At 40.3% G+C, this 15,082-nt stretch overlaps 2 protein-coding genes across 12 annotated transcripts in view; one reads left to right on the top strand and one right to left on the bottom strand.

Annotated features, from left to right (window-relative positions):
• The window catches only part of C8H2orf80 (chromosome 8 C2orf80 homolog), a 98,434-nt gene that overhangs the window by 73,189 nt on the left and 10,163 nt on the right, over positions 1–15,082 (top strand). For all 11 annotated transcript variants that reach the window (XM_072121021.1, XM_072121015.1, XM_072121011.1 and 8 more), the window contains 2 exons: positions 694–771; positions 9,481–9,568. In XM_072121021.1, the coding sequence (XP_071977122.1) occupies positions 694–771; positions 9,481–9,568 (166 nt within the window). The remainder of the gene's footprint in view (positions 1–693; positions 772–9,480; positions 9,569–15,082) is intronic.
• Positions 1,323–2,857, bottom strand: LOC140074517 (gamma-crystallin-1-like). The gene is made up of 3 exons (XM_072119482.1): positions 2,705–2,857; positions 1,877–2,119; positions 1,323–1,651 (listed from the first exon to the last, which is right to left on the bottom strand). Exons 1-3 carry the CDS (start codon positions 2,711–2,713, stop codon positions 1,376–1,378), a joined length of 528 nt encoding a protein of 175 aa, XP_071975583.1. The 5' UTR covers positions 2,714–2,857; the 3' UTR covers positions 1,323–1,375.

Raw genomic sequence — 15,082 nt, forward strand, 5'->3', positions numbered from 1 at the left:
CACCCCAGGGCAGAATTCACCAGACAGGACTCAAGGCCTCTTGTACTCCCAAGCAGCCCAGGACCCTAGAAGGAAGCTACAATGATAATCCGATCTTTTCCTCCTTTTACTGTATTAATGTCTCATAGTTTCATAGTTTATATGGTTGAAAAAAGACACTTGTCCATCATAGACGCCTGATGGGTAAAATTAGGGCTATTGGTTTGGCAGAAATCATTTGCAATTGGATTGAGAACTGGCTGAAGGATCGTATCCAGAGAGTTGTGGTCAATGATTCCTACTCGGAATGGTCACCAGTTATGAGTGGTGTACCTCAGGGTATACCATTTAAACCTGTGACAGAACAGGGAGTAATAAGTTACTGCCTAAATTGTTGCATTGGCACTTTGCAAAAAATATGTGGGTTTTGATTGTAGTTTGGGCACTCGGTATCTAAAAGGTTTGCCATCACTGCTATAGTGTGTTTTATAGTGTGATTACTTTTACACTTCTACACTGCTAGCCATAACATTTATATTATTCAGCTTGAGGGGTTCAGTTACTTCTTGTGACTGGATAAATGCGAAGTGGGGTTTATAATCTGATCAGTAAAATGCATGTTCCTCCAGTGTATTTAACTTTTATCCTTGAAGATTCATAATTACTAGCTTGTTTGCTCTCTTAATTTTCCAATTTTCTGTAATCTATTTACAGAATACCTTACCAGTAGAAGAGGTTTTTGAAATTTATGGAAATAAGCCTTCCACAACACGAATGCAGAACTCAAGCAAAGTAGGTTTCACTGAGCTCCTACAGTGTTTGTTTTCTTTTAACTTTGTTAGTCAGGTTCTTTCAGTTTCAGTTCTTGCAGTTTGACCTTGAGGCAGGCAAGACACAGATTTCCCAGCTAGTTATTGCCACCTATGGCTCATATCACTTGGACAAGTTTACATGATGATCAATCATACTGTAGATCAATATTTTCATAAATACTTAAGTACCATCCAGTGTCTCTTAAATACAAATCTAATCATATTTTAAAGAGTGTCATGAATATCATTACAATCACTACTTTGCCTTATAAAATAGATACAGGGATGTATTTGCACGTGTAATGATATTTGCACCAGTTTCTTATGTGGTGCCTTCTAACTCATTCCGTGTAATGTTTCTTAAGTTCTTTAGTGTAGGCTAATCCTGTGCTTTGTTGTAGATTTTGTCCATGATCTATATATAGAGTACATTGCTGACATGCTTGGTGAATCTTAATTAAATAGGTTGATCATAATTTAGGTTTATAGATTTAGAAATAGAGAAAGTCAAAGCATATTAAACAAAATACATTTTCTTCAATAATGAATTGTTTATTTAAGCTTTCGAGCAATTATTATATAGTTTAATAATTTTCCCTAACACGTCTGAAGGAGCCAACCCTGGCATTAACAGAGCCCCAGTCAGAGTATCTTCTGTACTCTCCAGGTCTCAGGTAATACTGACGTCCTCTGAAATTGGGTTGCTCATAAAAGATCCAGTGGCCATCAAAGACATTGCAAGAGTAGATATCATGATAGTTGAAACGCTCATGGACTGAGGAGCAGTCATCCACAAACTCCATATTCTCTCCACGGAAGTCTTCTCTTTCATAGATCCTTATTCTATAGGAACCACGTTGCTAGAATAGGGAGAAATATTTGTAAGTGATTATAAATATTCTGATGATTAGTAAAACTATTAGAAGGTGTACTAAGTATTTCTACATTTATCATCTATTTGGCATTTACAGGCTGCAAAATGAATCTCTAATTAAGTGTTAGTCAGGTTAATACAGTGGTAGTGAGGTGCATAGGACTGACTTTTAGATATTTTGTTTCAATCAACTCCTCCAAAAGGGGCATACCTGAGGGATAATACGGCAAGACCTGATAGAATCATTGAAACCTAGCCACTGCTGGAAGTCAGGATATTCTCCCCTCCTCAGGAAGTACTGGTGTCCAGTGTAGTTGGGGTGTTCATACAGCATCCAGTTTCCATTCTCTACACGGATGGAGTTGCAGCGGTTGAAGAAGGAGTGAAGATCAGAACAGTCAGAGCTGCACTCATAAGAGCGGCCCTGGAAGTTCCTGTCCTCGTAGAAGATGATCTGAAATTAGACATTGATAGCAATGTTAAGGATATAAAATAATGCTGCATAATATTCCTGTAATGTAGCCACTTGCACATTTAAATTTAACTTTTGGCAGAGTACATATCTCCACAAATGACAGATCTGGCATATGTATAAAAGAATTGCCAATTTCAATACCTTTTATCAGTAGCTTTCCTACTGATCAAAGTCATAATTTGACTTTCAATCTGATTGCAATCCTATACAGGCAGTCCACGGGTTATGTACAAGAGTCGAAACTGTATATTTTAAAATTGTAGTTGTAGACAATTTTTTTTTGCCCCAGTGACAATTGGAGTTTAAAATTTTTTTGCTTCAATTGGACTAAGGATTATCAAAAAAGCTTCATTACAGACACTTCACAGCTGATTATAGCAATCTTGGACTATAGTAAAGCATCCAGAGAGCTTCACCAGAGGTCATAGGGGGCAGAGGGGTCCGTCTTTAACTAGGGTGCGCCTGTAAGTCGGGTGTCTTTAAGTAGGGGACCGCCTGTATATTGCATGCCACTCATAATATTATTAATATCACCTAGACAAAATGAGGTAGACATATACATACCTTTCCCATTTTGGTTGTTTCGCTGTCAGTGGGCGCTTTCAGTAAACACTGTTTTGACAGAGATTGGGATTGCTTATATACTGTTGTGTAGGACGAGGGGACGGACTCAGTAGGCTAGTTGTGTAAATCATAAATTAGTGAACTCAGCAAAAGAGACCTACACAATTCATTCACACAGCCTGTCACGCTTTATTGGAGAATTTTCTTTCTTTAGTTAACGCTTAGGCAAAATCCGCTTTGTAGAGTTTCGAAAACAAAAGGGAGATGTCAGGCGTCATATATGGGGTCAGCAGATTTCATAGGTTATTTTGCGCATTGCTAATGGTAACAGGTCAAGTCAGTTCCAGAATGCTGAGGCAATGATGAAATTAGAGGTATTACTCACACAGTTACTATAAACAATAAAATGGCCTACATTAAAGTCTTACAAGTACTAAGATGCACTTTTTAAAATAAACATTACTTTATATACCATTTTATTTTCAAATTCACATATAAAAAAAAAACTATAAAATAAGGTACGGTACATCAAATGAACAACATTTTAACACTCTTGTTATTGTACACTTTAAATGGAATTTTCCTGGATTTCAATTAATATTAGCACATCTTTGTCCTGGCATCCCTACTGATATCCTGATCCTTTAATTTCAGTAAAAATACAGTCTTTGTAGCTGGAAGTACACAGCATTACACACACAGTGCAGTGGCTAAGACAGATTGAAGCAACTCAACCCTACATTGAAATTAATGGTAACTGAGCTCGGGTACATTACTTAGTGAACAGTAATCTTCTGGCTCACATTGGTCCACACTTATCAAAAACAGTGCAAAATGTACTAGGTGGATGAATTGTGTTGCAAGTTATTCATGGATTTGGAGCCCATTGCACTGCTCCGACACTGTGCACTTGCTTTTTTTGGTACACCTTCAACATAGAGCCTGCGACATAATGATAAATGTTGTGCATGGTCTTACTGTGTACCAGAACGCCCATTTCAGTGCAGAATTTTGTGTTACGTCAGGCATAGAGCAGCCTTTATAAATACATGTGCAAGCAGTTTGCACTAAAAAGAATGTTTTAGGGGGATTTAACCCCTTATCACCGACGCTTGTTTTCAGCTTAATGACCAGACTTGATTTTTAGAATCTGACATGTGTGAGTTGGTTATAACCACATATAAAGGTGGTTTTGAGATTTCTTTCTCATGACACATTGTACTTTATGGTACCTGTAAAATGTAAGTGATAAGTTATGGTTTCATTCAGAAAATAAAATGAAAATTTGGCAAAAGTTCTGAAAAATTCTTCATTTCTAAAGTTTGAAATGTTCTGCTTTCCAGGCAGATAGAACTACCAAAAAGCTTGATAACTAACATTTCCGGAATGTCTGCTTTATATTGAAATGATATTTTATGCATCCTCTCATTTTTCTAGGATGTTATGTGGCAATTTTTTATCAAAATCGCTAAAACTTACATTTTGAGGAACAACTCAGCTTTCAAGTGACTTTGAAAGGCCTAAATAATAGTTAAACCTTATAAATTACCCCACCATAGAAACTACACACCTCTACATATGTAAACAACTTATAAAAAGTCTATTAACCCATTAAGTGTTTCATATGGGTTAAAACAAAATGGAAGTGTGATTTAGAATCTTTTGAATTTTTGGGGAAAATACATTCTTTTAGGCAAAAAAATGACACTTTCATAATGAATTAGATGATAAAATGCTCTGCAAAGTTTGATTCCCAATTTCTCCCAAGTGCATCAATACCCATATGTGATGGTAAACTGCTGTATGGGCACATGGCCGGGCATATAATGAAAGCAGCGACATTCACAGCAGATTTGTATTGTCACATTGTACAGTATATAAAATCTTAATTTTTTTGGTAATGCGAACATATGAGGGGTGAAATACAATGTATACATAATTCATTTTGGGGGTCTATAGCTTGTTCATAAGATTTTATTACGGTAACTATTTTAAAGGGGGACACAAACAAAATCAGCAATTTTTATTTAGCATTTTTAGCACTTTTTTTTCCCACTCGCCATAACATACGATTTATCTGTATTCTCTGGTTCACAATGATTACGGTGATACCTCAATTATATAGGTTTTCTAAGCTTTGCTCAATTTTACTGAGCAAAGCCAATATTGGAGAAAATCACATTTTATTTACTATCGATAAATTTTGAAGGGCATAAATTCTGTATTTTTCTGTTGACAGATCTGAAAGAGGGCTTTTTTTGCAATAAGGGTTGTTCTCTTCAGTTGTATAACTTTTTTTGATAATTTTTTCAAAGCATTTTTTGTGAAGGTATTTAATAAAAAATTGTATATTATGGGAAGTTTTTAATATTTTTTTTTACGTCGTTCACCGAGCAGGTTCATTATTGATTTTGATTTATTGTACAGATTAATACGGACATGGTAATACCAAATATATACGTTTTTTGTGTTTTATGTACTTAATTTGGATTTTATACGTTACTGGGTTGTTCAAGGGACTTTTATTTATTTAATTATTATTATAAAATGATTTTTCCAGACTTGGGTCCTTGCACTGAAATACACTTGTATACACTGGGCATGCGTCAGGAGGCAGATCCCGGTGTGAACAGGAGACAGCAGCCCCGGGGACACAGGATGGACACCGGGGCTGCTGCAGGATAGATCTGAAACATCCCCCCGGGGCCTAGCCTTTTCTCGGGGCCTGGAGTCAGCCGGGGCCCGCAGTACCTGAGTGGCTGGCGGTTGCGGCCTAGGCACGCTAGTGTCACGGTGCTTGGTCTGGGGAACCGGAGGGCTGTCCTACAGCCTGGCAGGTCTCCAGCAGGGTGGTGTTGGCAAGAAATGATGAGGGAGAGGCTGCTATAGCGGTTCTCCCTGGGGCAACCCTTTGGTGTCTAGAGTATAAGTCTCTATGTAGTGGACAGGGTGCCTGTGATGGTGGCAGCCGTAGTAGCAGGGACCAGACGGAGGCAGAGGTTGAACAAAAACAACTTACAGTTATTTATTGGAACCGACAGGAACCGCAGCAACGTGCTGAGTAGTGGAGTGCTGAGATGTAGTTGGAGGGAGCCACAGGATGTAGAGCGCCAGCCTGGATGCAGAGGGCAGGCTGGGAGGTAGCTGTGTCCTGGAAGGATGCTTCAGCTTGTCCTGGGTTGCTTCAGGTATCACCCTTGAAGGTAGGATGATACCCCTTTCCTCACTATACTAGCTATTAGTTCCACTCTTCAGGCAGGGGCTAGGCTCTTCCTGCTCTGGTCTGGTATGCTAGCTGCACAGAGTCTGTACTGGAGTAACTCCAGTCTGCTTCTGCAGACTCCTAGGTCTGACTGCTCTCTATTCTCTTCTGCGAGAACTGACTCTTCTTCTGGAAGTTTCCTGAACAGGGATCTTGTTACTCCTCTGGTCAGGTGGTGGCTGCTCCTCCAATTACATCTCAGCTTACATCTCAGCTCACAGAGACAAAGTATAACACCTGTGATTGGCTGACACATATGACATCACATAAAACAATTAACTCCTGCCTTACCATGCAGGATCTACCACTGCAGAGTTCATCTGTGTTATCTAGTGTAGTGACATGCTGTGAGGCTAATCAGACCCTACACAGGCTGCAAGCTACATGATGGGACATATTCGCAACCACTCCTCTGCCTTGCATCGGCGAGGGTGTTGCAGATCACTCACCCGGTAAGCTCTTTAACAATCCCAGAGTCACCTGGATATTGTCAGGCTTGAGGGTTGTGGATCCCACTCCCTGGGACCGGGGTCAAAGTGGTAACCGTTTTTCACCAGAGCCCGCCGTAAAGCGGCGTGGTACCACAGGTCATTCCTCAAGGTTGATGTACAGGACCAGCAGACAATCTCGTGGTCAGGTCTAGGCACAGGGTCAGGGCAGGCGGCAGAGCTGCAACGTCAGAGTCCAATCTGGGGTCAGCAACAAGAGGTCCAAGCAGATAGGTACGGGAACACAGCACACAGGACAGCATCACAGAGGAACACTGGTACACAGGAACATGGAGGGACTCAGTTAGACACAGGAATACGGAGGGACTGAGGAACATAGGAGTCACAGGAACGTAGGAGTCACAGGAACGCAGGAGACACTGGAACGCAGAAAAATCGCAATAAAGCTTTCTCTCAGGCTGTGAGGCACAAAGATCCGGCAGGGTGTGATGGGAGAGGCAGGTTTAAACAGCCTTATGGAAAATGGCCAGCGCCAATTAATGGCGCGCTGGCCCTTTAAATTTTCTGAGGCTGCTGTGTACACGGAGCAAGGCCGGGACTTGGGAGCAGGGACAGGTATGTGGCGCCGGCTCTGCGCCTTCGGGGAGCGCGGGGCACGAGTGAGCCCATGTTGCGGGACCACCGGTTACAGATATGTTATAGCATTCAGAAGTTATAAACCAATTATAGTGACACGTCAGATTCTAAAAATCAAGTTTGTTCATTAAGCTGAAAACAAGCGTCGTTGATAAGGGGTTAAACTTAAATTTACAATTTTTTAATATTATATCCAGTTTTCTACTATGCACTATATTGTAATGTAATATAAAAAACACTTAAGAGAAAAGCTTTCTTGGACTTAGTTTACTGATCAATATAAGGATGGTGGTAGACTCACAGTGGGTATCCATTAAGATTTGTAGACCGAAGAAGCCACAAGTGTAATAAACAGGTGAATAAAATTTAGTACAGCATATCTTGCAGAAATAAGAAACCATAACTGCAGAAAAATGGAGGGATGGGGATACATGGTGATTGTACACACTCAGCTGTTTCCCCCCATCTTTATGACAAACAGATACATACCGTATACAATTGATTCAGGTGCCCGAGTGGCAATTTCTTTGGCATTAGGTAACTTCTCTAGTGGCAAGAAATTAAAATTTCTCCACATCATTTGACCAATAAGATTCAGAAATTGAATGTCTAGCAGTAATGACTCTCTAGTAGTAACCTTAACCCAGTGTTAGCTAGGTACAAACAAATCTACAGGGGTGTTACTCTTTTGGGTTATTACGTTGCCGAGTTGACATAACACTCACTTCAATTAGCATATGCTCATCCACTTCTATTTGCATTGGTTCTACACTATTTTGCAAGGTTTCTTTATATAGAGCTGGTGAGACACAAGAAGAATGTAGAGAAGAAGGAACAGGTAAAGCAGACTCACATTTGTGCTAATGTCCATCTCTTCTGGCTGCCAAATACCTTTTCTCAAGTCTTAGCCTCAGGATGCCGGTCTAACAGATTTTTAATAGCATCTGCCAAACCCAATCTAAATCAGTATTGGAAAGCCCTTTCATTCCATCCGCTTGAAAGGACCACCTCCTGAACTCAGAGCAATAATCTTGCTGCAGCAATAATCTTGCTTAAAGTAGTTAAAGGAGACCATAAAAAAAACATTGGTGGCCGGGAGGGGGCGCCCACGCATCCCTATTCCCAGCACTGTATACTGCGAGACGGGTGGGCATGACTGGCCACCTCAGCCGGCCAAGAACTGAATGCATCACAGATTCTTGAGGAACCATAGAGGTAAGTAAATTTTAATTTTTTAAGCAGCCCCATCCTGGCCCCAGTTGTTTTTTTTACAGTCTAAACAACCCTTTAACTGATCTTCAACAAAAGTGGTTTTGCCAGGTTCCTCATATAATGACAAAATTGAAAAAAAAGTCTACTGAGGAAATTTCTGGAGCATCATGGGCTACAGAAAATGCCAATTTCTGAGGACATGATGATGCCTACCCTCTGGATGTCATTACCAGAAGACTGGGGCCTAAGGAAAAATACAGCTTGCAGCTCTCCCTGAAAGAGAATTAAAGTTTTCAGTCTCCAGCTTAGAGATCAGGTAGCTTAACCTCAGGCTCATACACAGACCTGACCTAAAATCAAATGGAGGCACTGTTCCTGCTGATGCACACGTTCAGCCAGATACTAAACCATCTCAGCCAGACTCTGTACCTGACTAATTACAGCTTCCATGGTCTCCATATTCAAGAAAGTATGGCTGGTAATTCTGTCACAAACCTGTCCAGCAACAGCGCAACCACAAGGAGACTTTGTACAAGGTATCAGACTGAGTAAGCAGTGACGAACAACGTCTCTGCAGGCTATGGCCCTGCCTACAGCAGATAAGGGCAAATCCGCTCTCAGGAACCTGCTAGCAGACCCCGAGAGTACCTACATGCACACACTATGACGTCACGGCCAGATGGAAGCGTCATGGTGTATGCACGTGCAGGAAAAGAAGGAGACAGTATAGAGTTACTTTCATAAAGTTGAAGCCTGGGCCTGGGGGGGTTGGGGATCACTGAGTTATGGAACAAAATCTTTACCTGGATGCCTTCTTTACTACTATTTGATCACTGTAGTCAATGACAAAACTTCTAGTGTGGCTACCATTTACCATTTGTATGCTTCGCAATGGTAAACTGAGTTAGGCCCTGATTTGTGAAAACCATACATTTGGTAAAATCTGTTGGTAAAATCTGTATTCCAAAACATTTCTTTCTGTGGCTTTTGATAGATCAAATAAAGTAACCTTCTTGAGATTGTAATACCTTTTAATAGCTTGAGAATGTATGGCCTATGCTCATGGTTGCAGGCACACAATTTGTTTTACACTGCTTTATAAATATAATAATGTTTCTATTGTTAAAACATTGATTGCAATTAATTGTTCCACATCCTTAATTTTTTCTGTTTTTGAATTGTTTTAACCTTTCATTCATTCATCACCATTTTTACAGGGGCACCTGACTCAGCCCTTCAACCTTTCACTTCATCCATTTGCCATGCTTACTGCTCCTCAAGCAGCAAAACATGCTTTACAACACTGTAAGTACATGAAAATATTATAGCTGAAAACCTATGTACAGTTCAATACGTATTCTCTTAATAAAAATCTAATTTAAGTTTCATCACTTAGTGCTGGGTAGCTCCAAACATTTAAAATTCAGTGAGAAGCCTGTATTTTCTGTTGTATAGCACCTAGAAACATGCTGTTTTCCTATCTCATTCTTTTGTAAGCTATCGAACCAGAGATACTGGCAGCTAGAGATATAGCTTGAAATGCAATCTGCAGATAAAGATCCAGTTCTGAGATCCATATAGTTAAACCCTTAACAATAAGCGCGGTACTATTGGGTGTGGGTGGATATTGCAGCAAAGACTTACCGGTAACACCCGCAATCGATGTTAGCACCAATCACGAATGTTATCCCGTCGACCTCCAGCGGCAAAGCTACCGACGGCTTCAAAAAGATGGTGCCACATGGGCATGGGGCCATGGGTGATTTGCACATTCTAATGAGGAAAATCCCCATACACTGCTATACAGCAGTAGCAATCAAACAACTTATGGTTAAAGTACCTGAAAAATAGTAAAAGTAAAAATAAAAATAAGTTAAAATTATAAGAAAAAAACCTAAAAATTCAAATCACCCCCCTTTCCCTAGAACTGATATAAATATAAATAAACAGTAAAAATCATAAACACATTAGGTATTGCCACGTCCAAAAATGCCCAATCTATGTATGAAAAAGTTATTGGCGCAAGAAGAGTGCAAAATCCTCAATAAAATTTTTGTACAGGAGGTTGTAATTTTTGTAAATGTATGAAAACATTATAAAACCTGTACTTATTTGGTATCCCCGTGATCATACAACCCAAAGAATAAAGTGGACATGTCATTTGGGGTGCACAGTGAAAGCCGTAAAATCCAAGCCCATAAGAAAACGGCGCAAATGCGTTTTTCACCATTATCACTGCATTTGGAATTTTTTCCCACTTCCCAGTGCATGGCAAGGAATAATAAATACAATCACTATGAAGTGCAATTTGTTACACCAACAACAAGCCCTCACACAGATCTTTATGTGTAAAAAGATTTTTGAAGCTGGTGAGTGAAAAATGGAAATGAAAAGACAATAAAGGGCCAGGTTGTTAAGGGGTTTATATAACACAAAATGCATGTTTCTAGGTACCAGATTCCAAGTAATCTGACAGTTCAGTGAGCTCCTGTAGAATTCAGAAAAAATATAAGAGTAAGACTTTATGCAAGTAATCCTGTGCAAAGGCCATGAGCTAGCACATTCGGCACATTCATGGTGTGGTGCATGCCTCACAGCATCATGAACTTGCCAACTCAAACGTGGATATGACTAGTTGCTCATGGCAATCAATAACAGCTCCCCTTTAAAACATTCATGGGCACTGGTAAAATGAAAGCTGAGCTGTGATTGGTTCCCATGGGCAACCAGAAATAGTCTGACTTTCAGACAGCTTGATAAATCTGCCCCACTGTTTATGACCATCTCTGACTGTGTGACTTTCTTTCTCTCTGATTGTCTGTCTGTACACTTACTGCTTGATACTTGAAATATTTAAAATACAGCTTTTATTATTTATCTCATAAAAGCATGCGGGTATTCTTTCTCCAAAACCGTTATTAAAATCAGGGCTCCAATCACTTGATGGCTAGCTCTAGAATCTACCTAGCCCCTAGAGGGCACAACATGACCATATACACTCACCGGCCACTTTATTAGGTACACCATGTTAGTAACGGGTTGGACCCCCTTTTGCCTTCAGAACTGCCTCAATTCTTCGTGGCATAGATTCAACAAGGTGCTGGAAGCATTCCTCAAAGATTTTGGTCCATATTGACATGATGGCATCACACAGTTGCCGCAGATTTGTCGGCTGCACATCCATGATGCGAATCTCCCGTTCCACCACATCCCAAAGATGCTCTATTGGATTGAGATATGGTGATTGTGGAGGCCATTTGAGTACAATGAACTCATTGTCATGTTCAAGAAACCAGTCTGAGATGATTTCAGCTTTATGACAGGGTGCTTTATCCTGCTGAAAGTAGTCATCAGATGTTGGGTGCATTGTGGTCATAAAGGGGTGGTCATAACGGGATGGACATGGTCAGCAACAATACTCAGGTAGGCTGTGGCGTTGCAACAATGCTCAATTGGTACCAAGGGGCCCAAAGAGTGCCAAGAAAATATTCCCCACACCATGACACCACCACCACCAGCCTGAACCGTTGATACAAGGCAAGATGGATCCATGCTTTGATGTTGTTGACGCCAAATTCTGACCCTACCATCCGAATGTTGCAGCAGAAATCGAGGCTCATCAGACCAGGCAATGTTTTTCCAATCTTCTACTGTCCAATTTCGATGAGCTTGTGCAAATTGTAGCCTCAGTTTCCTGTTCTTAGCTGAGAGGAGTGGCACCCGGTGTGGTCTTCTGCTGCTGTAGCCCATCTGCCTCAAGATGCTCTTCTGCCTACCTTGGTTGTAACGGGTGGCGATTTGAGTCACTGTTGCCTTTCTATCAGCTCGAACCAGTCTGCCCATTCTCCTCTGACCTCTGGCATCAACAAGCCATTTCCGCCCACAGAACTGCCGCTCACTGGATGTTTTTTCTTTTTCTTTACCATTCTCTGTAAACCCTAGAGATGGTTGTGCTTGACAATCCCAGTAGATCAGCAGTTTCTGAAATACTCAGACCAGCCCTTCTGGCACCAACAACCATGCCACGTTCAAAGGCACTCAAATCACCTTTCTTCCCCATACTGATGCTCGGTTTGAACTGCAGGAGATTGTCTTGACCATGTCTGCATGCCTAAATGCACTGAGTTGCCGCCATGTGATTGGCTGATTAGAAATTAAGTGTTACCGAGCAGTTGGACAGGTGTACCTAATAAAGTGGCCGGTGAGTGTATAGCTAATCTTGAGCTAATTGTCTTGTTTGTTTGCTCTTTTCTCTATAGATCTTTATAGATCTAGGTGCGATCACTTACATCCCTAACCACAGCCCAGCAGACAGCTCAGAAAATCAGGGGTAACTCTTATACAATCCCTAACATTAACGCCCTGAGATAATGTCACCACTGCAACCCCTGTACACAAACCAAAAGCAGTCACTAGCAGAGAGGTAGGGAGAAAGGGATTAGCTTATCCTTTGTTTCACTGCCCTCGTTAGTGCTTAGAAATTCCCTTATCCCAGAATATTTTTATGTAGTAGTAGGTGGGCCCCCAAAATCAATTTCACTGGTGGGTCCCAGGTACCCTAGTCCGACCCTGGATGGAGCTAACCATCACTAAGTTGTAGATATAGCTTCACTTTTGACAGCGACTGATAACAGTTTTCATGTTGGTTGTTACTCAAAATCTAAGTTGATAATATACAAACCAGTTCTATTAATATTCATAAATAGCATACATATGATATAGTGTCATTGAGCCCATTCGGTTTTACTGTGGCTATAAAGATGCAATTGTTTGTAGCTGTAGATTTCCTAAACACCCTCATCTCGATTTCTTCATTCTTTGATATATTGATCATGAGATGCAGGAAGGTTATCTCATGCTCTCTAATCTCAGATGTGAAGAATAAGCCAATATTATTACTATTTAGCTCTTCAACAACAGCTGGAAAGCCTCCCTGGTGTCAGTCCAAAGTATCAGGACAACATCTATGAACCTCAGCCATAACAATATGGTCGAGGTCCATTTCTCCTGGCTTTCCTGAAATAAAATCTTATTCTCACACCAGTCCAGATAGAGGTTTGCAAACATGGGAGCACAGAGGCTCCCCATTGTGAGCCCCCTGAGCTGGTGGAAGAAGTTACCATCAAAGGTGAAGTAGTTATGCGTCAATACATATTCCACAAATTCTATCACTAATTAATCATTCCTGTGTCCTATTGGACACCACGAGATGTTAGAAAATTAGCTACAGTTTGCCATCCCAAATCATGGGGTATGGAACTGTACAAGGCTTCAATGTCAAGACTTGCTAAGAATGTCCCTTCTGGCACTACAAGTTGATCTAGTCTATTTAAGACATCCATAGTATCCCTTCCATATGATGGTAGGGATACCACAAAGAGTAGAGAATTTGATCGGTGTATTGACTTGTGTTCTGTGACAAACTGTCAATGCCAGACACTAATGGTCTCCCCTTCAGATTCACCACGCCTTTGCATGGCATAGAAAGTTGCTATTTTTTGGCATGATGGTAGCATATAATCATACTCTTCTTTATTGACTAGCTTGTCTTCCATCCCTTTTACCAAAATTCTTTTCAGGTCCTCATAGAATCTTGTTGTTGGATTCTTCTTAAGAATTCTGTCGCATTCTTTTAGTAATTAATAACACATTTCAATGTATGTATCTCCACTCAGGATGACCAAATTTCCCCCTTTATCTGCTGGCTTAAATATTATTGATTTATCTGCCATCAACTCCTTTATCACCAACCTTTCCTTGTGTGTAAAATTGCTATATCCATTCCCCAGGACATTACCTAGAGCAATAATCTTTTCCGTTACTACTGCAAGAAAAGCATCTATTTGTGAGCAGTCTCTGTCTGTCTCTGATAATCTCTGTCTCTGACCATTTCTTTTTCTGAGTTTCTCTCACTGTGTCGGTCTGGCTTTGTCTGTCTCCGACTGTCTCTGTTTCTGTCTGTCTCTGACTATCTCTGACTCTGAGTTTCTGTTACTGTCTTGGATTGTCTCTGACTTTCTCAGATAGTCTCTGTCACTGACTGTCTCTGTCCCTCACTGTCTCTGAGTGTTTCTGACTTTCTTGGTTTCTCGGTTTCTCACTGTCTCTGACTGTTACTGACTGTCTTTTTTACTGACACTGTCAGTCTTTGACTTTCTCTGAATTTATCTGACTGTCTGTCTCTGTATTTGTCTCTGACTTTCACTTTGTCTATCAATGGATTTATCAGAAGTGTCTGAGAGCAAAACTTTTCTATTTACCCAAAGCAATCAATCAGAGCTCACCTTCCATTTTACCACAGCTGTTTATAAAACTACAGCTGATGTCTTACAGCTTGGTTTTCATGAGCCACTGGAACAGTTTTACCTCAGGCATTTCTGATAAATCTCGTACTATCTCTGTATCCCTCTTACCATCTTATACTCATTGCCTATAGTAACCAATCAAAGTTCAGAGTTCATAATGATGACCTCTGGCAAAATCAGCATCTACAGGAGCAGCAGACAATGGCTCCTGTATATGGTGGTTAATAAGTGTATTTAGGTAAGCAAAGGGTTAAAATTTAAGCTCAAAACCTAGTCTATGATATAGCCTGAATTTCAGAAAGTGGCTATGCAAAATTTGATGATTGTAAATGTGGTTCAGATTCTTTTAGTGTTCACCGCCACACACACATACACGCAGCTTTATATATATGATTTGCACTTTCCAGTTTCCTTTGACTGCTTGATGATGTGTAAAATAAAATGAAAAGTGAAATATAAGTGAAAAAAAGTTGTTCAATGAAAAAATTAAAAAAAATAAATAAATAAAACCACA

This window comes from Engystomops pustulosus, chromosome 8 (genome assembly GCF_040894005.1).
Source record: "Engystomops pustulosus chromosome 8, aEngPut4.maternal, whole genome shotgun sequence".
In the NCBI taxonomy this organism is placed as follows: domain Eukaryota; kingdom Metazoa; phylum Chordata; class Amphibia; order Anura; family Leptodactylidae; genus Engystomops; species Engystomops pustulosus.